This window comes from Podarcis cretensis (genome assembly GCF_951804945.1).
Source record: "Podarcis cretensis genome assembly, chromosome: 9".
Classification (NCBI taxonomy): domain Eukaryota; kingdom Metazoa; phylum Chordata; class Lepidosauria; order Squamata; family Lacertidae; genus Podarcis; species Podarcis cretensis.
In genome coordinates, this window is record NC_137178.1 from 21,216,483 (window position 1) to 21,243,259 (window position 26,777).

At 41.9% G+C, this 26,777-nt stretch overlaps 1 protein-coding gene across 4 annotated transcripts in view; it reads left to right on the forward strand.

Annotated features, from left to right (window-relative positions):
• RAP1GDS1 (Rap1 GTPase-GDP dissociation stimulator 1) overlaps positions 1–26,777 on the forward strand; it is a 101,752-nt gene that overhangs the window by 24,873 nt on the left and 50,102 nt on the right. For 3 of the 4 annotated variants that reach the window (XM_079990884.1, XM_079990882.1, XM_079990885.1), the window contains exon 2: positions 11,200–11,310. In XM_079990884.1, coding sequence (XP_079847010.1) covers positions 11,200–11,310 — 111 coding nt within the window. The remainder of the gene's footprint in view (positions 1–11,199; positions 11,311–26,777) is intronic. The other variant, XM_079990883.1, reaches the window with a different exon arrangement.

The window sequence follows — 26,777 nt, forward strand, 5'->3', positions numbered from 1 at the left end:
CAAGACATTTTCGTCTTGCGAAGCAAGCCCATAGGGAAATTCGTTTTGCGAAGCGCCTCCAAAACGGAAAACCCTTTCATCTAGCGGGTTTTCCGTCTTGCGATGCGTTTGTCTTGCGGGGCACCACTGTATTCCTACAGAGAGTTGAATAAGACTGGATTTAACCAGCACTTGCCTGGACGCATTGTTCTGAGCACCATAGATCACATACCGTATATAGGAAATATAATAGTAAAAAAATATATTATAATAATTTATTATTTATAGCCCGCCCATCTGGCTGAGTTTCCAGATGCTGCAACATTCCTGATGAACAGCTTCTAAAGTCAATTTGACTCCTGTTCTCTGTACTCCACACATAAAGAATGAAATATTTTTCAATTGGGTGAAATTTCAGAAAGAATGAGAGGAAGCTTTTCTGTCTACCCTTGCAGCGTTATATATAAATAGTAAAATCCTTCGGTCATACTCTTTCCTTTGGCCAGTTATTTTTTGGGAGGTGATAAAATCTGACTTCTAAGCTTAGGTCCAGCATTTCATGGTGAGATAGTAGGAATAAGGGAGAGCTTTTGTGGCGGGGGTGCGTGGAGGAGATTTCCAAGGGGCCCATTTCCCACCACACATTGGAAAGCTTTTGCACTTTCCTCAGCTACTGAAATTTTCAACAGGAGTGGATGAAAAGCTTCTCTGCCAGACTGGGCCTCAGAGGCTATAGAAATTTACTGGCAGAAGGATCAGTATGGCTTATGGAGAAGGATCTATTCTTATTGTCTTCCCTGAGGCCTCATGTGATTGTCAGGGAGTATTTACTAAAGCACATTTTTGACATTTATCTCACCATGGGGTGGTTAAAAAAAACACTGCCTGGCGTTAGCCAAACAGTTTTGTGAATCCACCGTGATAATACCCTTGCAGCTGCCCATATTTGTTTGTTTACTACACTTAGGTTTACTATACTCTTAATATGATTTCCTAGGCCATCTGAATACAGAGTGAGACCTGGTTAGCTTCAGTAGTACCACCACTGAAGTACCATCATTTTCCTCCAAACCATTTTCTGGGTGTGATGAGCCATTTACCTGTTGGGTATGTTTAGCCTGGTAGAAGAGAAGACTGAGAGAAGATATGATAGCCATAGTCAAATGGGAGCAAGCTTATTTTCTACTGCTCCCGAGGGTAGGAACCGAACCAATGGATTCAAATGACAAGAAAGGAGATTCCAACTAAACATTAGGAAGAACTTTCTGACAACAAGAGCTGTTTATCAGTGGTGGATTATCCTTTACTGGAGGCTTTTGAACAATGGCTGGATGATCACGTCATGATTAAATCTATACTTTAGTAATCAGATACCAAGCAATCTAAGAGGGGTCCTAGACCTATTTCCAGTTTAGGAATTGATTGGTCAGTCCAGTTTATGCCTTTCAGCCTGTTTTGCTCATGCAGATTGGGTTGATAGGGTTTCAAAACATCTGGCAGGCCACAGGTTCCTCATCCCGGTTCTAAAGGGAAAATGCACATTTTCTAGTTCTGCAGCCCACATAGGTACAGTTTCACTTCTGCAGCCGAACTTCATTGCTCACTTGCTTTGTTTTCTGCTAAGTAGGTTTTGAAATTGTAACAATAGCTCGTCATCTCAAACATTTATCAGCCAGCTTTTAAAAAATAAAATCTCGAATATTGAAGTGTGGTGATTCACCCAGCTGCGCATGTGGGCTGGAACGTGTTTTCTGAAAATAATCACTATCACTTGCTTTTGGCATCATACAGCTCTCTTGAAATGAAACTGCAGATGTATCCGGAAGGTTAATGGCCACTTAGAACTGCAGAGATTTAATAGGATATCAGTAAAGTTACGGGGAAAGAATGAAATAGGGTTAATACTGGGGATTTTAAAGGATCACTTTAATTTCATCATTTGATTGGAGTGAAGCTTTGAGCCACTCTTGTTTGAAAGTTTAATAGAAGCTTTATTCCCAGGAAAGCCTTGGGTTGATCCTATCAGTTGGGCATTTTCATATAGATGCAGTATGCTCCTGCAATGGAAAACAGACTTCGGTGTTGTATAGTGATGAAGGCATTGTGTGATGGGCCATAATGTTTCCATACACCAGGGTGAACAAACACCCTGTTGGGGCTGAGGGAGACCGCTGCCTCAAACTGCAGGCAGTGTAGACAGTATAGAACTACCAGATGTCTAACCTAACAACATCGGAATCTGCCTTAAACTGAGCTAGACCAATGGTTCATCCACCTCAGTTTTGTCTACACTAACGGGCAACAGGGGTTCAGTCAGGGGTCTCTCACAGCCTTACCTGGAGAAGACTGGTATTGAACCTGGACCTACCCACCTATCAAATTCCCTTATGCAGGAACTCATAACCCACCTACTTTCAGCAGCCAGAAACACCATAACCAGACACTGGAGAAACCTGTCAGGAGTAAACATGGACCAATGGTACCAAATAGTATGGGAAACAGCCCTACTAGAAAAATTAACCAATAAACTGAAACTGACACGGGGACAAACAGAAGAAGACGTATGGCTCCCCTTTATCACATATACAGCCCAACAAGACAATGACAATAATCCACCAACAGCATACAAATCAATATGGCCAACCTGATCCAAAACACCCACCCACCCCACTCACACATGAAAGCAAAGATCACCACAGCCAATCACAAACAAACAATCACACCCAAGGCCAACCCCAACCTCTCTCACCACCAAAGGAACACAAGTGAACAACACAAGCAACGCTGACACCAAACTCTACATACATTAAGCATAATAGAAACATCCCCACCCCACCCCACCCCCATCCATCTTCCCTCCCTCCACCCCCCTTCCCCCCTTTTTTTCTTCTCCCCCTAATGTCTCAACAAATGAAACGTATTTGTAAAAATGTTACATGGAAAAAAATACGAGGCATTACAATTTAAAAAAAAATAAAAAAAACCCTTATGCAGCAGTTCCCAGACACTTAACAGACAGTTGGTGCTTGGCAACCTTTGCACATAGACCTGGCAGAGTGATGAGCATAAGGCTGGCACGACTCATTTCTGCAGGGAACTTGGTCATGCAGCCAATCCATCCACTTCTTAACCAGCCCCACATCTAATGTCACATCAGGTGTGGGGCTGGTGGCCCTGTTTGGAGGGAAATGGCCTCGTGAACCAAATTGGAAACCTGTGCATGGCCAAATTTGTCCCATGTGCCACTGCTTTGAGAAAGAATACAGTCACTTGTCTGCTCAGTTAGTAGCCGCTCCAGATCTTTGATAGGTTAATAAGAGGGAACCACATCTGAAGGGCCACAGGTTCCCCATCCTTAGTGTAACTGATGGTGTGCATAAGTGACAAAAGCTATAACATTGAGGAGTAGCCTGTAAGTTCACCTGTGGCATTAGAACTTCAGAATCAATGATAGATTGCAGAAATAAGTAAGTGTGTGTATATGTGTGGTGGCAGACTTTGTGATGCTAAATGAGTATATGCTATTTTTTTGTTTTAATTTTTAGTGGAAGTTGGCAATTCCACCCATATTCATTTATATTCTTTAGTAGTCTCAGCAGGAAGAAGCTAACTACCCAAAATCCAGCTTACTTTGGTGCTTGGCTAGCTCAAATCTGAAATAATGTTTTGTTTTGTTTTTTTGTGAGGTATGAGACGTTGTTGAAGTTGCACCCTGGTTTTGTATTTTCCCATAATGGAGGGGAATGGGTTGTGATAACAGCCCTTGTCTGCAGCTATCATTTTCTTTGCTAAGACGATTCCTTAAAAGCTAAGATGATTCCTTAGCTGGCAACTTCACAGTTCTTATGTGGTGAAATGAATCACAGCACTGTACCTTAAAACATGTTTCTTCTGCAGAAGATGATAATTAGCTGGGCTGTCCCCTGAGGAAAGAATGAAGCCAGAGAGAATTTACATGTTGTTGGTTTCACTAATTCTGGCATGTTTCCACCAGCATGTCCACATTTGTGAATGCCTGAAAATAGATCTCTTTTTGCTGTGCCTGTATTTGCATAATTCCTTCGGTGAAGAGTCTGGCATAGAGATACAGATTCTTTGCTATAGTTCTATAGATTATTATTTTAGCAATGAAAGGTCTATCCATTGGGATACATCAGAATAGTTTTGTTTTTCCCCCAAATGACAACAAGCAGTGCATTGCTCATGCCCACGCTATTTAATGAAACTAATTCTGTACCTAAGATCTGTAGACTGCATCCCTCCTTCTTTGCTTACCATGGCTGATTGATTACTACCTGCTGAAGAGTCTTTTGTTGTGAGCAATTCTGATGTAGATTTAGCTATGATTACAAAGGATTTTAGATTGTCTTTACCCATTGTGGACGCCTTTTGTTCCTAATGCCAGTTTAAAAAGCATTCCCCAAACCCCAATTAGCAATCTGCCCATGCCTCCTGTTTCTCCAGAGCTTTGTTGTTGTTGCTCGATTTAAGATGTATATATCTTGCAAAGCAAATAAACATGGCTGTGCCAATTTTATTTACTTAAATAAACGAAAATCCCCAAGACTCTGAATAATGAAAGCTTGACTAGATGGTAATGTTTGATTGAAAACAAACATAAAATATCCAGTTAAAATCCAGTAGATGAAATATAGGAGGAATAATAATAATAATAATAATAATAATAATAATAATAATAATAATGGCTAATCTCTGACTCAGAAATGGGGATTAGCCCAATAAATATTGCCTTGGACATTTTTTGGTAGAGCTAGCAACTGCTTTGGTTGTAACTTTTCTAAGCTAATTTGCAAGGTTGCTGATGTTTGCTGTTCTCCAGTAAGCAAGCTATAAGACATTAGGCAAAGTAAAATTCTTCATTCTCTTTTTGTTTACCAGAAAAGCTACACAGACCCTTCAGCTTTTATTGTCATGTTTGTTGCATTACACCTTGTATGTCTTTTATAGAGAGAACAACATGGCATACATTATATATAATCCTTTTGATGACTATTTCTACTTCTGATTTCAAGCTTGTTATATTAGTGAAGCAATAGCCCTGTTTGGACATAATCCCGAAGTGTGCTTATTTGAAGGGCTTGTGACCCCTTGTCCTTGGCCACAAGAGGATCAGAATGTTTTGCTTCAGTTTTTAACTAACCACAGTTTAGCATTACGTATGTCTTAAGCTCAGCAAACTGTGGATAGTCTTAAATTATGGCATACTGGAACAAGCCATGTGTGGTTTATGAAGCTGGCATGTTTCAGTAAACCATAGTTAAAACTAACCACAGTTTAGTGTTTGGATGTAACACCAAGCTTTGGGTAACTGAAAGCAGAAGCGGAGGTTTCTGATCTTCTTGTGGCCATGCCAGAAGCGAAGATTGGATGAGGGAGTGCATGAGCCAGACACTTGTTCACAAGGCTGTTAATGTGTCTGAACAAGGCCATTAAAGTGTGATCAGTGCTGCATGTTGATAGTATCAGCGAATTCCTTGGCTGGGATATAGAACATCCTTTGCATGAGTGGACGGCACTGCTGCTGGCATAGGGTTGCTGTCCCACAATTTCTTCTGATTTTGTCTTCCAAGTCTAGCTCTCTACAGCATTATACCTCATGTTATTCTTGTTTTATGATCCTGAAGAGGGTAAGACATCGCAGCAGGACTAGGAAGTAAAACAACTCTGCTGCACAAGCAAAATTCTGATTGCACATCTTTGGATCCAGTCCTTTATATTGTTGTTTTGTGACCTATCATTATGATTTATAAATTGCAACAGAATGCATTTCATTTCCATGGATAAGAATTAGTGTGTTTTTTCCATTGTTTTCATTACACCCGCCTTGTTACTACCCTACTCTTGACATGTTCTTGCTACCTAACACTTTTGTCCTCTAACCACTTTTTATCTCATGAAGCAGAGGGGAGATCATTATTAAAATAAAACACGATCATTAACTGTAGTTTTATTAACCCTGATATTCATCTGTAGAGTTGCATGTACTAATGAGGCTATGCCTTCTCAGCTGCCTCATTTAAATTCTGATTCAGCCATGAAATTCACTGGGTGTTCTTTTGCGTGTCACTGTCTGTTAGCCTAACCTACCTCACGGATAGTTTTTCATGAAGATAAATTAGACAGGAAATACTGTAACTACACAAGACTGTTTATTGGGATAATATGTATGAAGTATATATAAAATAACTCCCCATTTTACTCTGCTCAGAAAATTAACGGACAGAGAGCATCCTTATCTAGAACGGACACTCAACTTCTCTCACTATTATTTTCCTAGGAAGATGGTTTTTGTAGTTGCAAATGCCAGTATATTTCTGACAGTGCCACAAAGTTTTCAAGCCCTGCAGCTTTCTTAAGCAAGAATTTGTTGCAGCCAAATTGGCAGATAAGCCAAGTCAGATACATTGCCTCTGAATTCAGAAAGCAGACTGGACCATTATCTTGACACCTCTAGGAACATAAAAAACTTCTCTGCAGTAGAGGCATGATAAGAAGGCATGTCTTCTTGTAGTAGTTCTGGAGTAGTCAAGATTGGCCACTTACTACTTGGATTGACAGACTTATATTTATTTACTATTATAGGTAAATATATTATTATATATTCTATGTGTATTTCAATTTTCAGCTGATTGTCTTCCAAAGTTGCTCACATCAATTTAAAAGGAGAAATACCATATTTTTCGCCCTATAGGGCGCACTGGCCCATAGGGCGCATCTCGTTTTTGGGGGGGAAATAAAAATAAATATTTCCCGACCCCAGCCCCCAGAACAGGCTACTATCTGCAAATCTTGCGAGCCCAGCGGGAACTCCCGCCGGGCTCGCAAGGCTTGCGGACATCTGCACGAAGCACGGGGCTTGCTCCTGAGCGTGCCCTGTTTTTCGGGCTGCAGGCTGCTGCCTGCAGGCCTTGGGAGCCCGGCGGGCACTCCCGCCAGGTTCCCAAAGCTTGCAGATAGCTTCCTGAAGCCTGGAGAGTGAGAGGGGTCAGTGCACACCGACCCCTCTCGCTCTCCAGGCTTCAGCGAAAGCCTGCATTCGGCCCATAGGACGCACACACACTTCCGCTTTATTTTTGGAGGGGGGGGGGAGTGCGTCCTATAGGGCGAAAAATACGGTATATCCAGTAATATTGGATGTTTCTGGACTGATCTTTTAGTTAAGTCAAATAGGAAGCTGACCTTCCCATTCTAACTCTGTATTGTGTTCATCAGAGTGGAAAATACCTTTTCTGGGCAGCATACCTTATCTCCTATTGGGCCAAATGTGACAGTTTTTGAAAGTTTAAAGAGCAGCAAAAGACTGTTTGCAAAAGGGCTTTGAAATGGGGAAGTAGAGGAGGTTTGATCGTTTGCTTCCACCCAGTAGTCCTAATCTAAACTGCTCTACATGCCTGCAATTTGCATTGCCAAAAACCCCAAATCAATTTTTTTTCGAAAATGCAAATTGCAGGTGGCCCAGTCTGGATCAGGACTTCTGAGGATTTGATGACATCAGAGGTCCACATTTCAACTCAGATTCTAGGTAGGTTGCAGAGAGGCACTTCAAGGACTAGAAGATGTATAGTAGTTCTGGGGTGGGGAACAGATTGATTTTCATATGTCTTGATAAGTAATCGATTTTCCCTGGCAGAGTGGGCTTTGGGGGTGGGCACCCTAGCTGACACCAATAATAATAATAATAATAATAATAATAATAATAATAATAATAATAATAATTAATAATAATAATTTATTTATACTCCACCCTCCCCTACCTCATCCAAATTGATGCTTTCAGACTTCCGCTGCAAAGGAACTGGCCAGTGAATTTTTTGCTTCCTCAGACACCTCTAGTGGTCTGTTATATCACTCCTTTGTGATGCTTAAAACAGGAGTGAAAATGCTTTTCATAACTAACACTTTGGGGAGCTGGAGGAGATACATTGCTGCATTAAGATGTGCTTGGAATCTTCTTTCAGTACCTTTAGAGAACTGGAATAATATTTGAATAATTACAAGGATGCTCCTCATGGCATATGCTCTTTCTCAAAATGCAACCCAGATCCTTTCTGCATGAGGGAATACTATAAAATAAGCCTCTTTCATTGTTGTGCTTTGTTTTGATTTTGGCAGTTTTATCTTTCTGTTAGGTAGAAATCTACCTGCTTGCCTTCTTGTTGGAGCAATTCGTTTCTGCAACATCAAAATTAATTTTTAAAGTATTATACAGGGGACCCATATTGGACATCAAAGCGAAGAGTTTTTGGATGTTGTTGTTTGATTGTAATGTATCTGAGACCAAGTTGAGGAAACAGGGCAAAGTTTGATATGTATCCTTGATGGTTTTAAGTAAAGGGACCCCTGACCATTAAGTCCAGTTGCGGATGACTCTGGGGTTGCGGCGCTCATGTTGCTTTATTGGCTGAGGGAGCCAGTGTACAGTGTGTAATTTCCTCTAAAAGAGAATTTATGGCTTCTAAAGCTGGTAGCCCAACTTCTAATCTTGCATCAGATTCTGAAAGAACAATTGTTGCAGCAAAAGCTGCGCCCAATTTTAGCTAACTCCAGCTGTAAACATCTGCTTCCTCTGCCATTCTCTGCCTCATCCTAAATTCAGACTGCTCCATACTGTTGTTTTTTCTTGAGACGGACACACACACACACACACACACACAAAATCACTGGTTCCAGACTCTACCAGCAGGTAAATTACCAATTCAGGGAAAAATTTCTAGTCACTTTGAGGAAATACATCAGCCAATCATCCCTGTCTTTTAGCAAGCAAAATAAAAAAATTCCTTCCAGTAGCACCTTAAAGACCAACTAAGTTAGTTCTTGGTATGAGCTTTCGTGTGCATGCACACTTCTTCAGATACTATTTTAGCAAGCACTCAGCAGAACACAGGATGGTTGCTTATCAGCTACAAGGAGAAGTGGAAGCAAGCTTTGGGGGAAGAGTTTAATACTGCGGGGTGGGAGTGCAATGCAACCGAAGAAGCCATGAGCTTCTGACTTGTTTGATCTAGTGCGTCACTTTGAACTGGACTCCCATTACGAATCTCTCAAAATATATGAGACGCCGAAGGAAATGAGACTGTTCAATTATCTACAGCAAGGAAGAAGTGGAATTGAAGCAACTATATTTAGATTGCCTCATGTGGATGCCCCATTGGTTAGCAATCCTGTAGCAATGGAGTTCTTCTTCATCTTCTTCAGGGACAGCTTAATTGAATAAAATAAAAATAAAAGGTGTACTATATCATTATTCAAGCTAACAATTCCAGTTCCATATATACTTACCTAATGTGTATAGGAATTACTATTATCCAAATACATACATATTTTAACCTACTGGCTGTGGAATGCTGAGGTGCAAATGTCCCCTTAATCAAGGTTTAAGAACTGATTGTTTTTCTTGATTGCTTTATTATGAAGCTGATTTTGAAATGGTTTAAAATATTTTTTGAGCTGAGTTACAATGACAGATGTCCCCTGCTGTCTTGTTTACTATTTTGCTGGTTGTTTTCTTATAGATAATTTTCTATGTATTTTATGCACTGTAAACTACCTTGGAATGGTTTTTACCCTGAATACTGCATAAAATACTTTAAATATAAACAAATAAATGCTTTACACTTTTGTTGTTCACATGCCTTGGAATTTGCAAGAGATAGACATACCACAAAGTTGTTATATGGCAGGATTTGGATTAGGATAATAATTGTGTTACTTAGCAGATATAGGAGGTATTTATCATTGTTTGGGGGGAGACATATCTCTGCTTTGCTGACTTAGCACTGTGGTGTGCATTTCATTCCCCTTCAGTTTCAATAGGACTTTCTTCCAAATAAGGACAATTAGGATTACAGTCTTAGTGGGCATGGAATCTGAATTATTCCTTGTGTCTTTTTAAAAGGCTAAGCCATTCACATGTAAGGTTAGTCATCATCTGGCAAAGAGAAGGAAAAACAACAACTAAGCTGCAGCTGTTAGCACTTACTATGCCTCTTGAATAAACAGAATATTTCAGGTGCTAGTGCCAGGCATGCTTTATGGGAACATAAATGTGCATCCACAGAAAACCTATTTTAAAATATGATCAGGGGGCAGAGTATTCGTTTCATCATTGGAACTTCTTGGCCTCTTTCTTTTTCATTCCTGAAAGTTTCCTCATTCTCTCACAAAATGGAAAAGAGTAAAGTAGCTCAATTGCTTCTGTATCCAGAACACAGCAATTATACAGTTGTGTTTGGCAATTGATTCTGTAATAATTGGTTATGTTATAGGGTTAGGGTTAACCTCAATATAGCTACCCTTGTACAGGTCAATGTATGAGATGACTTCTATGATGGTGAAGATTTTTTTAAAAAATAAATAACTACAAATAATATTTTCTGATTCCAGCTTTAGTCCTGTATAATCAATTATTGTGTGTGAGAGCACAATATAGGCTAACTTTAAGTCTTTGGATGAAAGTGATGATATCAATGTAATAAATACATCAAAAATTATAGACTCAATGTCATATCAGAATATAATAACTATAGTGTGCAGACTTTTGAGTTCTTCGCCAGGCTATAAATAAAACAAAGGAGAGGGGGAAAGAAAATAGGCTGATGGTGAAACCATGGAGCCTGCATCTGGTCATAGTCCTTAAATTGCAGTGTGGGAGAAGGTAGCACATTAAAATGAGGCATTGGGTGCTAGGCAGATTTCTGGTTGCACCAAAGGCTGCTTGGAAGAAGGAACAGTGACTGATTGCAGACTTCATGGTTCCACTGTCAGTTATCTCCAGTGTTAGAAACTTGGATATATAAGCTAGGCGCCAAATGGCTCTTCAAACCAGGGTTGGAGTCGCTGCTCCTGATCTAGCCTGATGAAGAGTTCTGAAGAACTCAAAATGCCCAGTGTTTTGTGTATTGCCCTAGTACTGAGTTTAGAAAGCCTTTTGCTTGTTGTGTGACTTGGTGGGTAGCGATGGAAGTGAGTGTGTGGCCTGTAGCCAACTGGCTGCTGTGGGTCTGTTGTTGTTTCCCCCCCACAGCTAAAGAGAGTCTTTGCCCTGTTGGCATCAGGGAATGGGAGAGATAAAATAGTCAATGTCTTTTGTTGGCGCACTTGTTGGCATCACCTTATCTATGTTGATTTGCACTTTAAGTCCATAAGCTACAATTGACAGACCAGGACACTGATTTTGCTTTCTCCTTCATGTTATCCAAGCAGATAATCTAAGCGATGCCTTGAAGAAGCTGAAGATAACAGCTGTTGACAGCTCAGCTGATAGCTTGGAGGGGTGCTTGGACTGTCTGCTTCAAGCTCTGGCTCAAAACAGTAAGTTTTATTGTTCCCTCCAATTTCATACCATATGATTCAATCAATAAATGATTATGGAGGTAATAAGTGTATCAAATGGAATAAATCTGTAAGTGGAACTGGCGCAATAGCTGTTTACGTTGAACAGAAATAGCAGAGGGTGAGAGAGAGGCTTTAGAAACAAGAAAACTAAAACCCGGAAATCAACAACAGCTTGACTATGGGCCTGCAGATAAACCTGCACCCCAAGTCTCCACTGAGAAAAGTCTGTTCACCCCTTCTTTTTAAGATATGTGCTTTATTATTAAGTTGAAAAGCTATCAGAATAATTTTGTGACACCAATCCCTAGAATTCTGTATGAGAAAATGAGAAAATGCAATTATGGAGTCACAGATAGTCACAAATAATGCTGGCTGCATTATTATTATTATTATTATTATTATTATTATTATTATTATTATTATTATCTTTGTGGGACAGAAAAGAAATACATGGAAAATAAGCAGAAGGTACATGAAAGTCAACTCACCAGAGCAGTAATTGAACACTACTGGCTTAGACTAGTGTGATGTTCGAGGCTGAACATCATCTATATGCAACTCAAAAGTAGTGGGATTTAGGAGACATAAAAATGATGAAGATGATGTGATAATAATAATGCCTTTGCACTGGGTCTCTCCCCCCCCCCAAGAATTTTGGAACAATCAGGAAAAGAGTGAGAATGATGATGGTGATAATAACGGAGTTGCCTCTATACTGGGCTTCCCCATTCCAGCCATTTTGGAGTAGTCCCCACTGTAGGGCATTCAGCAACAACAGAAGCCATATCTTTCTCAACACACCCACATACTCAGCTGAGGACCATCTCCAGCAGCTGCCTACTGTAGGCAGCAAAACAAATACAGCCGCAACAGGGGGATTCCTGCATTTCTTTGCCTACCCCCACATTTTCAAAACGTTCCTCGAGCAGCTGTGTGCTAGCTCTTCTGTGCAACTGTCCTGGCTCCCGTCCAGCTTGAAGCAGCAGCCCGAGTTCAAGGAGTCCAGGATCAAGGGAAGGAGGTCGGAACTGCAAGGAAGCAGCAGAGTTGTCCTCACAAGGCGGCATGTCCATCTGCTACTCTTCTGAAGATGTGGCAAGGCGTGCTCACTTGTGAGGCTCTGGTGCCTTGCAAGACTGCCAAGAGTACGGACACTCACTGAGTCGGCAAAGATGCATCTGTTCCCATGAGCCTACGGCCAGGTCTTAAGTGACCAGACTGTGAGCTCCTCATCTGACTCTGGCTCCTCCACCCCTAACGGTTGACTGATGCCCTCTCTGGGTTCTGCTGCTATGTTCCTTTCTCTAGAAGGGAAGAAGGCTTCCCCTACTGGGGCAACCAGATCTGGGGGAAGTAAAAGTATGCTCACCTTTTTTAGCCCCAGTTCTCCAGTTTCAGCCTCCCCCACCTCACATTATTTTCATCACCACCACCATCATCATCATCATCCTTCCACTCCTGAGCTTTGGGACATATGAGAGCAGGCAGCAAAATGAGTAACAGGAAATTCCCCCACTCCCCCACACACACACCTCAGCACAAAATATTTTTTGAAGCCTCTCAAGTGCCTGCTCACTGATGGCTCCACGTGGTTGGCAGGCAGCAAAATAAAACAAACCAAGCAGCAAATGGGTGGATCCTGCTGGTCTTTCCATAACCGAATTTCCATGCTTTGGAGGACCTCCGGGATTCCCTTCTGCTGGTGTCCAAACAAATAATTTCTTGACTTCGCTCATTTACTGAAAACACTGGCAGAGTAAGAACAATACCTTGTCAATACTGGCTATTACTAAATTTAATCAAGAGATGGTTTAAAAAATGTCCGCAGTTTAACTTTGAAGGAAAAGAGAAATTATTTTGTTTACGTCAGGCATAGTCAAACTCGGCCCTCCAGATGTTTTGGGACTACAACTCCCACCATCCCTGACCACTGGTCCTGTTAGCTAGAGATGGTGGGAGTTGTAGTCCCAAAACATCTGGAGGGCCGAGTTTGCCTACGCCTGGTTTACATAGTTCAAAATGGAGATATTTCTCCTAGTGATGTCTTACAGGAAACTACATTATACCAGGGTTCCAATACCCACTTGGTCCTGAAGCTCACTTGGTGAACCTTGGGTTAATAATAATAATAATAATAATAATAATAATAATAATAATAATAATAAATTTTATTTATATCCCGCCCTCCCCAGCTGAAGCCGGGCTCAGGGCGGCTAACAACACCAAAACAGTGCAACATTATAAAAACATTATAAAAGTTAATTAAAATCCAAATTGGTGGCAACCATAAACTAAAGTTTTGTAAAGATTGCCAAAGGAGGGGGTCAGGCTGCGCCCTGACCAAAGGCCTGGTGGAACAGCTCTGTCTTGCAGGCCCTGCGGAAAGATGTCAAGTCCTGCAGGGCCCTTGTCTCTTGTGACAGAGCGTTCCACCAGGTTGGAGCCGCAGCCGAAAAAGCCCTGGCTGTAGTTGAGGCCAGCCTAACCTCTCTGTGGCCTGGGACCTTCAAGATGTTTTTATTTGAAGACCGTAAGTTCCTCTGTGGGGCATACCAGGAGAGGCGGTCCCGTAGGTACGAGGGTCCTAGGCCGTATAGGGCTTTGAAGGTTAAAACTAGCACCTTAAACCTGATCCTGTACTCCATCGGGAGCCAATGCAGCTGGTATAGCACCGGATGAATGTGATTTCGCAGCGAAGACCCCGTAAGGAGTCTCGCTGCGGCATTCTGCACCCGCTGGAGTTTCTGGGTCAGTCTCAAGGGCAGCCCCACGTAGAGCGAGTTACAATAATCCAGTCTGGAGGTGACCGTCGCGTGGATCACAGTGGCTAGGTCAGGGTTAGTAACTATCTCTCAGAATAGCCTACCTTGCAAATTTGTTTTAAGGATAAAAATAGGGGGCGGGAACTATGTATGCCACCTTGAGCTCCTTGGAGGAAGGGTGGGGTATAAATGTAACAATAACAAAATAAATAAATTCAGCTGGGTGACTGGCAACAGCTCTCTAGCATTTCAGGCAGTTGACAGTGATTGAATTGAAGGCCTTTTTACATGCAGAGCATTTGCTGTGCCGCTGAACCAGGGTCCCTTCCCAAATACCTTTCTTGAACTCTACATGTAATGCTCCAGCTGTGTCCAATGTATTGGTTGCCATAATGAATCCTTTCTTGTTAGAAGGTGCTAAAAATTGTCATTATACAGTTTGATCACCTCATGCAATTCCACCCCATCTTATCTGGACAACAGTTGCTCCTGAAAATTCAGGCCTTGGAAGTATCAGTCATGGAATTATTTGTTGGAACATTTTTGTCCTCAGTTTTACAGCTTGGCCTCCTAATGAGGCTGCTAACATATTAATCTCAGTTATGGAAACATCTCCTACTGGGACCAAACTCTCAAACAGCCATCAGCTCATGGTGCCAAGATGGTCAGCCATCAACTGAACCATCGACCTGAAAACTTATAATTGGCCAAGCCAACCAAGTTTGTCCTGTTTCCCATAGGTTTAATATTGTGTCAATGAAGGTGTTTTGTTTTTTTTAAGACACCAGATGAGTCTTGAATGGAGAGTTAAATCTTAAATTCTGACTCATTTACAAAGAAACAAAAATAAAGTCTCCTGTTAACAAAAACTTATTTTGAAGGATATAATTTCCTTTTATTTAAACCATTTTTATCCTGCCCTTCACACTATGGTAGCTTCTAGCAGTCAAAACTAGCTGTCTCTATTTGAACATTCCTTGTTCTGAGTTGAAGTTGGTAGTGACCAAGTGCAGAGTCTATTACAAAGGAATTTCAGAAATAGACTGGAAAGAGAAGCTGCTGAATTGCAACTTATTACCAAACTTAAAACCATGGAAAGACCTGGTCTGAACAAAGACATTGGATTCTTATCTCATTATACATGACAAAGCCATTTTTCACCTTCTCACCCCTTGCTTTTTCCTGTAAGACCTATTGCAGTCGTTAAGAGTCGTCAACAGGCTCATCACAGCTATCTGCCAATCACCCATTCCCACCACCCTTCTGAGCAATACCCCTCCCCACCTTCTCACTATATAGAAGGGTCTGGTGACTTCTGTTTCAGTGTATCTGAAGAAGTGTGCATGCACACGAAAGCTCATACCTAGAACTAACTTAGTTGGTCTTTAAGGTGCTACTGGAAGGAATTTTTTGTTTTGACTATGGCAGACCAACACGGCTACCTATCTGTAACTTTATTTTGTGTTATTGTTGTTGCTTCTGCCTCCATTTTATTTTATTTTTATTACATTGGTACCTCAGGTTAAGAACTTAATTCATTCTGGAGGTCTGTTCTTAACCTGAGATACCACTTTAGCTAAGGTACCACTCTGCCGCGCCGCCAGAGCACGATTTCTGTTCTCATCCGGAAGCAAAGTTCTTACCCCGAGGTACTATTTATGGGTTAGCAGAGACTGTAACCTGAAGCGTCTGTAACCCAAGGCAGCACTGTAATTGCTTTCTGCTTTATAAGATTTTAAAGCAGTGGTTGTCAATTTTTTTTTTCTCCGGGCTGCACTTTCAGAGTAAAATTTGCTCGCACCACACTAAATTTTTTATTGGTAAGAAACATATTGGAAAACAAAAAGAAACAACTCCTAGCAGTGCTTGAATTGTAACATAGAGCACAACTACTTTATAATATGAGCATGGGACACCCAGAAAGTATAAAACAATCCAGCTACATAAGAAAATGTATCATTCCCAAAATATAATCATAAACAGGTCTTCTCCAGCACTCAGTAATTAAAGAAATTATTTTGATATGATACTATACTACACTGAAATATTTAAAGGGAACTGAACCAGACCTTGTAAAAACTCTGTTCCTTATTCTTGTCAATGTTACGTCATAGAGTTGGCACCTGGAATTGGATACTAACTGCTAGAGTATCTGCACTTAATTCAAGATGCTGGTTTTCAGACCTGAGGTAATAGGCTGCTCACCCTAATAACTACAGTGGTACCTCAGGTTATATCTGCTAACCCAGAAATAGTGCTTCAGGTTAAGAACTTTGCTTCAGGATAAGAACAGAAATCGGGCTCCGGTGGCGCGGTGGCAGCAGGAGGCCCCATTAGCTAAGGTGCTTCAGGTTAAGAACAGTTTCAGGTTAAGAACGGACCTCCGGAACGAATTAAGTACTTAACTCGAGATACCACTGTATAGAGATTCCAGATTAGAAGATTATTCCAACCTTTGGCCTTTGAGTGACTTTCATAACTCACCAACGCTCCAACAGAGACAAAAAATCTTTTAATGAAATCCTCTGACTAGCCTAAAAAGAAAATGTCTGGCATTTCCAGTAGTTTAACAATCTTGCTGGGTCCCAAAAGTTCCCTTACATGTTGTTCATCCCCCTTCCTGAGCAAGGAAAGCAAAAGAAGGTCTGGTTTGATGGATTCTCATCTGCCCTTTTCCTAGTTGGTCTCCCCTGTGGCTCATTACCTTCCATATTCTGTAGTGCTATCTGTACCAAACAAAAGGCTTATAACGAGGGCGTTTCACACACATCTAGCCTCCAGGAATTTTCCAGGGAACAACAGATGGGTGTTCTCTTTCCAATGGTGGAATTGCTGCATTACTTTGTGCTTCCTGCGGTAGGGCTGACTGTGACAGCTGTGGGCAGGCGTCTGTCTCTCACTCTCAAACACACATGCTCAACTTCAAATGAACTAGGGTGTGTGTGTGTGTGTGTGTGTGTGTGTGTGTGTGTGTCTTAACAGGGTGAGAAAGAGAGCTTGCATTGGCAGAGCCTGCAAAATATGACATGCCGGGTGCGGGGAATTAACAGATTTAGTTGGAATGGGTGCTAGATCTTTCTAAGTATCCAAAAAGGCTCTGCTCGGTTTTATTATTGTATTTACTACATTTAATACCCCATGTTTTTGATCCTGAAGGTTTAAAATACAAAACAGTAAAGAAGAATACACTGTAAAGTAAAATGCAGAAATAAAAATGGTATAAACTGTGGTTTTAAAAGATAGCAGCAGCACGGGGGGGGGGGGGGGAGAGACCAGCAACTGGTCCTTAAACATCTGAACCAGAATCCGTTTTTAAACAATCAAGATTTTACCACTCACCAGAAAACAAGTGATGATTGAGCCACATTAAGGTTGTTGTTTTCCTCAGTGTACATTGTTTTACATTTGCTTACAGTGAATCACCTTTTAACATCAGACCTTTTAACATCACAGTAATCCAAGTTTATGCACCAACTACTGGTGCTGAAGAAACTGAAATTGACCAATTCTATGAAGACTTACAACACCTTATAGAAGTGACACCAAAGAAGGATGTTCTTCTCATTATAGGGGATTGGAATGCTAAAGTAGGGAGTCAAGAGATAAAAGGAACAACTGGCAAGTTTGGCCTTGGAGATCAAAACGAAGCAGGGCAAAGGCTAATAGAGTTCTGTCAAGAGAACAAGCTGGTCATCACAAACACGCTTTTCCAACAACACAAGAGACGACTCTACACATGGACATCACCAGATGGGCAGCATCGAAATCAGATTGATTATATCCCTCTGCAGCCAAAGATGGAGAAGCTCTATACAGTCAGCAAAAACAAGACCTGGAGCTGACTATGGCTCAGATCATCAGCTTCTTATAGCAAAATTCAAGCTTAAACTGAAGAAAGTAGGAAAAACCACTGGGCCGGTAAGATACAATCTAAGTCAAATCCCTTATGAATACACAGTGGAAGTGAGGAACAGGTTTAAGGATTTAGATTTGGTGGACAGAGTGCCTGAAGAACTATGGATGGAGGCTCGTAACATTATACAGGAGGCAGCAACGAAAACCATCCCAATGAAAAGGAAATGCAAGAAAGCAAAGTGGCTGTCCAATGAGGCCTTACAAATAGCAGGGGAGAGAAGGCAAGCAAAATGCAAGGGAGATCGTGAAACATACAGGAAATTGAATGCAGATTTCCAAAGAATAGCAAGGAGAGACAAGAAGACCTTCTTAAACAAGCAATGCAAAGAAATAGAGGAAAGCAATAGAATGGGAAGAACCAGAGATCTGTTCAAGAAAATTGGAGATATGAAAGGAACATTTCGTACAAAGATTTCCATAATAAAGGACAAAAGTGGAAAGGACCTAACAGAAGCAGAAGACATCAAGAAGAGGTGGCAAGAATACACAGAGGAATTATACCAGAAAGAAACAGATGTCTCATATACCCCAGGTAGTGTGGTTGCTGACCTTGAGCCAGACATCCTGGAGAGTGAATCAAATGGGCCTTAGAAAACACTGCAAATAACAAGGCCAGTGGAAGTGATGGTATTCCAGCTGAACTATTTAAAATTTTAAAAGATGATGCTGTTAAGGTGCTACACTCAATATGCCAGCAAGTTTGGAAAACTCAGCAGTGGCCAGAAGATTGGAGAAGATCAGTCTACATCCCAATCCCAAAGAAGGGCAGTGCCAAAGAATGCTCCAACTATCGCACAATTGCACTAATTTCTCACGCTAGCAAGGTTATGCTTAAAATTCTACAAGGAAGGCTCAAGCAGTATGTGGACCGAGAACTCCCAGAAGTGCAAGCTGGATTTAGAAGAGGCAGAGGAACCAGAGACCAAATTGCAAACATGCGCTGGATTATGGAGAAAGCTAGAGAGTTCCAGAAAGACATTTACTTCTGCTTCATTGACTATGCAAAAGCCTTTGACTGTGTCGACCATGGCAAACTATGGCAAGTTCTTAAAGAAATGGGAGTGCCTGATCACCTCATCTGTCTCCTGAGAAATCTCTATGTGGGACAAGAAGCTACAATTAGAACTGGATATGGAACAACTGACTGGTTCAAAATTGGGAAAGGAGTACGACAAGGCTGCATTTTGTCTCCCTGCTTATTTAACTTATATGCAGAATTCATCATGCGAAAGGCTGGGCTGGATGAATCCCTAGCCGGAATTAAGATTGCCGGAAGAAATATCAACAACCTCAGATATGCAGATGACACAACCTTGATGGCAGAAAGTGAGGAGGAATTAAAGAACCTTTTATTGAGGGTGAAAGAGGAGAGTGCAAAATATGGTCTGAAGCTCAACATCAAAAAAACGAAGATCATGGCTACTGGTCCCATCACCTCCTGGCAAATAGAAGGGGAAGAAATGGAGGCAGTGAGAGATTTTACTTTCTTGGGCTCCATGATCACTGCAGATGGTGACAGCAGCCACGAAATTAAAAGACGCCTGCTTCTTGGGAGAAGGGCAATGACAGGCCTAGACAGCATCTTGAGAAGTAGAGACATCACCTTGCCAACAAAGGTCCGTATAGTTAAAGCTATGGTTTTCCCAGTAGTGATGTATGGAAGTGAGAGCTGGACCATAAAGAAGGCTGATCGCCGAAGAATTGATGCTTTTGAATTATGGTGCTGGAGGAGACTCTTGAGAGTCCCATGGACTGCAAGAAGATCAAACCTCTCCATTCTGAAGGAAATCAGCCCTGAGTGCTCACTGGAAGGACAGATTGTGAAGCTGAGGCTCCAGTACTTTGGCCACCTCATGAGAAGAGAAGACTCCCTGGAGAAGACCCTGATGTTGGGAAAGATGGAGGGCACAAGGAGAAGGGGGCGACAGAGGACGAGATGGTTGGATAGTGTTTTCGAGGTTACCAGCATGAGTCTGACCAAGCTGCGGGGGGCAGTGGAGGACAGGAGTGCCTGGCGTTCTCTGGTCCATGGGGTCACGAAGAGTCGGACACGACTAAACGACTAAACAACAACAACAACAGTGAATCACATTTGCCATTTTACTACCCATTTTGAACAATTTGGTGTCAGCAGCAAACTTGGCCTACCTCATGGTTTATCCCTAACATTGATGAACAGCTTAAAAAGCAAAGGTCCCAATGCTGATCCATGGGGAACTCCACTCTTTGGTTGGTAGAGCTTGAGACTCTTGTTAATCTCAGGGTTGTGGGTTTGAGCCCCATGCTGGGTGAAAGATTCCTGCATTGCAAGAGTTTGGATTAGATGATCCTCCTGGTTCCTTCCAACTCTACTATTCTGTCATTCCTTACATTGGAAGAACTGCCCATTATTCTTTGCTTCCTGTTCCTTAACCAGTTACTGACCCATAAAATAATCTCTCCTCTTATTCCATGACTTCTAAGTGCCAGTTATCAAAGTACTTTGCAGTGCTGGCCAGGTTCCTAGAAGGTGGGATCATATTTACTTTTTACTGAGGAATGAAATGGAATGGAATTCTGTCAGTGCTGGTTTCCTTGCACTGGGAGTGGGAAACCTCTGAAATTTGGTTTTTTGTCTTTTAAATGCAAGCTGAGAATCTAGGGAAAGGACTTTAAATAAGGTCCACCGTCTCTCAGACCATGTGGTGCGCCGAGCTATTTTTTCTTGGGGGGGGGTGAACAAATTCCTATGCCCCACAAATAACCCAGAGATGCATTTTAAATAAAAGCACACATTCTACTCATGTAAAAACATGCTGATTCCCAGACCGTCCGCGGGCCGGATTGAGAAGGTGATTGGGCCACATCCGGCCCCCGGGCCTTAGGTTGCCTACCCCTGCCATAAGCAGTTGAGTGTGCGGTGTTCTCTCCTCTCCCCACCCCCCATTAGTTTCTTCTTTCCCTACCATTATTGGCTCTGAAACAGGAGATGTGTGTGAACTTAAGATGTAAAAACCCACAGTACAGGGTCAGGTGTGCTTATATCGATCAGTTAGGAATCCAAGCAGCCTCTGAGAGAAAGCAAACGAAGCACTGGCATAGAACTCTCTGGAAGAAGAGAAATACAGAGATATTACGTGCTTGTGAAAACCTTCTTAAGTGCCATCTTGTGATCTTGCATTTGTAATGCAGATCACAGTTTAGTTTTGAAGAATGAGTACCCTTTGTGTTTAAACTTGTAAGGTTATGTGTGTCCTTTTTAACAAAGAAAGAAGATTGAGTACGAATGTGTGACATTGACAGTAGATGTGTGTTTCATCTTTTTGTCCATTCTCCCCGCATCCCCAGTTTAGCTATGCAATATCTTCTGTTCAACATAGTCTTGCAATCATGTTTTCCACCAAGCATTGTTATGTTGTGTTGTGTTATCTGAAATTAGTTTGTATCTATCATCGTCGTCGTCATCTGTTGGTTGCTATTGTGTTTTATTGTTGTATTTATGTATATATTGTATATGATGTATATTCTTTTTGGGTGGTTGATATTACCATGTTGGTTGAAACAACAGCAAAAATAAACAAAACAAAATGAAGCAATATTACACTGCATCCCACTCTCTGAGCTTTGAGAGACACCAAGTTCTTCTCCAGGGTTCAGCTTCCTTAGAATGAAGGAAGACTGTGGTGTCTTTAGGATATATGGTTTTATTTACATATATACACTACCAGAGCATAGGATGGAAGGGCTCACAGCATTAGCACCCCAAAAGCTCTTGCTCCTCCATTCATCACAGCTTCAGAATCCAGCACAGAGCAGTTTCTGATTCCAGTTTCCTGCTCTAACACAGTACTCTGGCTATTGTTCTCCTAAGTAGCAGGTACATGAGGCCATGGGTCAGGGAAAGGCAGATAGCAGGACCTGCACCCATTGCAAGGAAAGAGGCTTCCAGCATGATCCATTGTTGCTGTCCCCTGGGCCATAGCTTTCAGGCACCTTACGTACCATCTGTCACGGCCACTTTACTACATTTGTCCTTTACTACAGTGGAGGGAAGAAGATCCCTTCCATGAAATCCATTCTGAGTACAAATGCTCCTTCACTTCGTATTAGGTTACCTGGGGAGTGAAGTTGGGTCTATTTACATAGTGGGCATCCAATAAAAAGCCACAGAAGAGCAATTTAAACCTTTGTTCACTGTGCTTGTTCTTATTTCACTTTTGGTCATGTTATGGTAAAGGCTGCATCCACCCTTGAGTTTCAGACCCTGAAACCTTCCTATAATGTCAGAATGGGTTGTGGCAGGGTAAGTGTTCAGATAATTTTTTATTATTATTTTTAGATTGAGTTTTGAGTTAGAAAGAAAAGCAGGCAAAGCACATACAGTGGTACCTCGGTTTACAGACACTTCAGGTTACAGACACTTCAGGTAACAGACTCCGCTAACCCAGAAATAGTACCTCAGGTTAAGAACTTTGCTTCAGGATGAGAACAGAAATCGTGTAGCAGCAGCACGGCGGCAGCGGGAGGCCCCATTAGCTAAAGTGGTACAGTGGTGCCTCGCAAGACGAAAAGAATCTGTTCCGCGAGTCTCTTTGTCTAGTGTTTTTTTCGTCTTGCGAAGCAACCCTATTAGCGCTATTAGCGGCTTAGAAAAAGGGGGGGAAGGGAAAAGACTCGCAAGACTCGCAAGACATTTTCATCTTGCGAAGCAAGCCCATAGGGAAATTCGTCTTGCGAAGCGCCTTGAAAAACGGAAAACCCTTTCGTCTAGCGGGTTTTTCGTCTTGCGAGGCATTCGTCTTGTGGGGCACCACTGTACCTCAGGTTAAGAACAGTTTCAGGTTAAGAACAGATCTCCAGAACGAATTAAGTTCTTAACCCGGGGGAAGTGCCTTTGTGAATTCTTCAACCTGAAGTTCCAGGTTCAAATGTGCCCATTTCCTCAACATTCAATATGGGGTGTTCCTCTTCCTTCCTTCCACCCCTTCCCACACAGACACTTCTGAAGTCTGCCATTTTACATAGTATTAAGGAGTTTATGTTGCAGTAATGAAATGAAATGAAATGCAGTATTAATTTCTCCATTAAAATGAGTCTTGCACCCAGCTCTTGAGGGATATTTATTGCACCCCAAGACTTGGTGTTTTGTATAAAACTTCAACAGTACCTATTGGGAAGGGGTAGTACATTGGAGTAAGAACTAATGCTACTCTTCCCAATTGACAACCACTAAATAGGTATGGCTGCCTATCTGGAATGCCAATACACTGAATGGTATTATTACTATTTTTTCCTCAATTATATTTAATACAATTTTAGTGATAATTATGCGTGTGATTAAATATTACTACTAGAATACAGTGTGTTAAAGAAAACGAGCATAGTCTGAAGAAAGGTCTGTATGTTTTGTGAGTTGCCCTCTTCCAAGCTGGGGAATAGTCCCTACTTTCAGTGAGCAATGCTATGCACCCACATCTGAGGCCCCCTATGCCCCTATGACTCACTGGATTATAGCAGAGGTTTAACAGAACCTTCTTATAGCCAGTAGTGTACAAATGGAAACAGTAAATAGGAAATAGAATAGCTGGCTCTTTCAAGCAACTTACTATTTCAGATGCAATCTTACACAGATGTGTTTCCTTCATGTTATTTATAGGCTGGGGGGAATTTAAGGGGCAAAAGGTGGGTGGGTCGGATACCTTATCATGTTGTCGTCATCACTGCATACTTCTCTCATTTTTATGCTAGGTCACAGGTCTCCTTTTTCTGCACAGCCCCACCCCAGTTGCTAAAAGAGCAAGATGAATGTGTTACATCGTGTTGCATGTGGCTGATCATAACTTTTTTATACATTCGTCCTCTTCTCCTTTGATAAGTGCATGTGGGAGGGATATGATGAAGCCAAGATAATTTTCTGCAGTGTTTGCTATAGATTTGGAACACCTTTGCAATTATGGTGCATACTTTCTTTCCCCTCTAAAGGGATAAATCACACACATTGCTGGGTTAATAAAATTGGGCTGGGCGGGGGAGGGAACTTGGGTATGAATGACTCAGTTTTAAGGTGGATGCTGTATCCTTTGGCTACATCAGTGCTAGCATTTTTACAATAGGCATAGCACAGCCAGAGCATGTCACAATGCTGCTGCTGTTTACAAAGCATTTGTTGAGGATGGAACTGGAATAAAAGCAGTTTCCTCACACGGTGTGACTGCCCCCTCCAACTAATCTATGACCACCATCATCCCTGACCATTGGCCAATCTGGCTGCAGCTGATGAGAGTTGGAGTCCAGGAAGATCTGGAAGACACCAGGTTAGGCACTCCTGGTATACAGCCTTGTATCTAACTACTCACTAGAATTTCATGCAACTGAGTGAGTAGGCAGGTGGAGAAAGGCCAAATTGCCCTGCCCCCCATATCTCAGTCTACTGTGTTCCATGCTGAATGCAAGTGCTGCATGCTGACCAGTCGAGAGCCAGCGTGGTATAGTGGTTAAGAGCGGTAGTCTCGTAATCTGGGGAACCGGGTTTGCGTCTTCGCTCCTCCACATGCAGCTGCTGGGTGACCTTGGGCTAGTCACACTTCTCTGAAGTCTCTCAGCCCCACTCACCTCACAGAGTGTTTGTTGTGGGGGAGGAAGGGAAAGGAGAATGTTAGCCGCTTTGAGACTCCTTCGGGTACTGATAAAGTGGGATATCAAATCCAAATCCAAAGTGAAAGGAAGCATCTTTTCTGTGGCCACCAAGGAAACGTGTTGGCTGATGAGGAATGGTAGGCTGGTTAATTTAAAAAGCAAAACAAAACAGGTAGCAACTTTTTTGGCTTTGTGTATAAGGTTGATTATAATCCCATTGTCTTCACCAGTTTCCTGTCTAGGTACTAGCAATGACCAGATGTGCTTAGCTTTAGAGATGGCACTACATATTTAACCTTAAGAGCATGAGTGGGAAACCTTTGGTCCACCAGATGTTGCCCTAGCGAGCATGGCCAGTAGCCAGGGATGGTAAAAGATGTGCAATATCTACAGTGCCAAAAGTTCCCCCATACCTGCATTAGAGCATTCTTTGGAAAATTAGATTTTCAAGAAAGTAATCATAAACTATAAGTAGTAGGATAAGGAGACTCCTAAGAGAGAATCAAATGACAGTAGACAACTAGATTTAGTGTTTTGCCATCTTGGCTTAGATGTAAAAATGTATTTAGTGGTTATTCTAAATAATGCATGTTTGAAAGTTTGGAGTAAGTGTCATTTCCTACATTGCCATTGTACCTAGATTCTTTGCAGCCAAACCAAATATTCTAGAAATGAAGACTCAAGAGTTTTTGAGGCCAAATATCATGCTCCACATTGTCAAAGAAGTAGTTCTGGATTTCTATTTGTTAGTGTGTGTGTGTGTGTACAAGCACATGTATGTGTGGTCCTTTCCATAGGTTTGCCAAGTTTCAAATCAGCCTTTGCATGGGTGGAAAGCCAAAGGACACTTATTAATAAGAAAGCATCCAATCACTCAAGGCTTCACAAAGGAGAAAAATGCAGAGAGGCTTTGAGCAACAGTTCTCCATTGTTGGCATTTTGGGTTCACAAGTTTGGTTACATAAAAGCAGGCACATGGGTGAAAATCAGCAGGCAGTGTTGCTCATCAGGTCAGATTGCATTATGCTGATGAACCCCTCTGGACTAGCAGTCTGAGTCAATGTTTACAGCAGTGGCTAGAAGGCAGAAATATCCATCATTATTCCAGATTTCCCTCGTTGACTTGCCCCATCAGATTTTAGAGGAAGAATAATGGGTCTTGAATGCCCTCTTGTCCCTCCTCTGGTTCTAGTTAAACTGGAAATGTTTCAGCCGGTTGCTGCAAGGATGAGATACGGTAAAGATTAGGCTACTGCACTCAGTATGAACTTAATAAAAAAGCAGCGCTGATAATCCTTGCAAGAAGTTGCTTAAAAGTTGTCAGACACTTACAAATTGGGTGTTGCATTAGCAGGGGCAGCAACAATATTAATCTATAGCAAAGGGCTGCTAAACTGGTCTTCATTGCCTGTCAAAGGGGAAATAGAAAAAGGCCACTCTTCACATTAGTAAAAGCATATTTAATAACACACACACTCCATACACAGAGCATTTGTAAGCTGTTGCAAGACATTCTGGTTGGAGTCTTAGTCTCCAGCACTTATCAGTCAATTGTCAGCAGATAGATGTTTGCAGAGAATAGCACTGTGATTATTTTCAGACTATTTCTAGCACCCTTCTGGCAGAAGAGCTGGAACCTGGTGGTAGAGCATCTGCTTTTCATGCTACAGATCCCAAGCTCAGTTCCCATTATCTTCAGGTGGGGCTAGGATGGTTGTCTGCCTGAAACTATGGAGAGCTGTCTAGATAGGACCAGCTGCTGGGCTAGATAGACCAGTGTTCTTACTGTGTCCCAACATAATCTCCACAGACAGGTGCCCATACCATATGATGATATTCCCAGTTCATAAACACAAATAACTAATATTTTGAAGTGTTGCACCTATAGCGTTATAGCAGGTTTCTAAGGCAGGGCTATCTGCTCCCCCATATTGCTGGTGGAGCGAGGGGGGCTGAGGCTGCCAGATAATGGGTTGCCCACATAAGGCTACCCACTGAATTTGTGGCAAATAGATTAGAACTGGGAGCTTCAGCCAGTTCTTGGACTGGACTCTGCTACACCAGCTCTTGCTAGTTCATCTGTCGCACAGGATACATCAAGGTCCAACTAGGCACAACTCTGGAGGCCTTTACAATGGTGGTAAAGTGGAC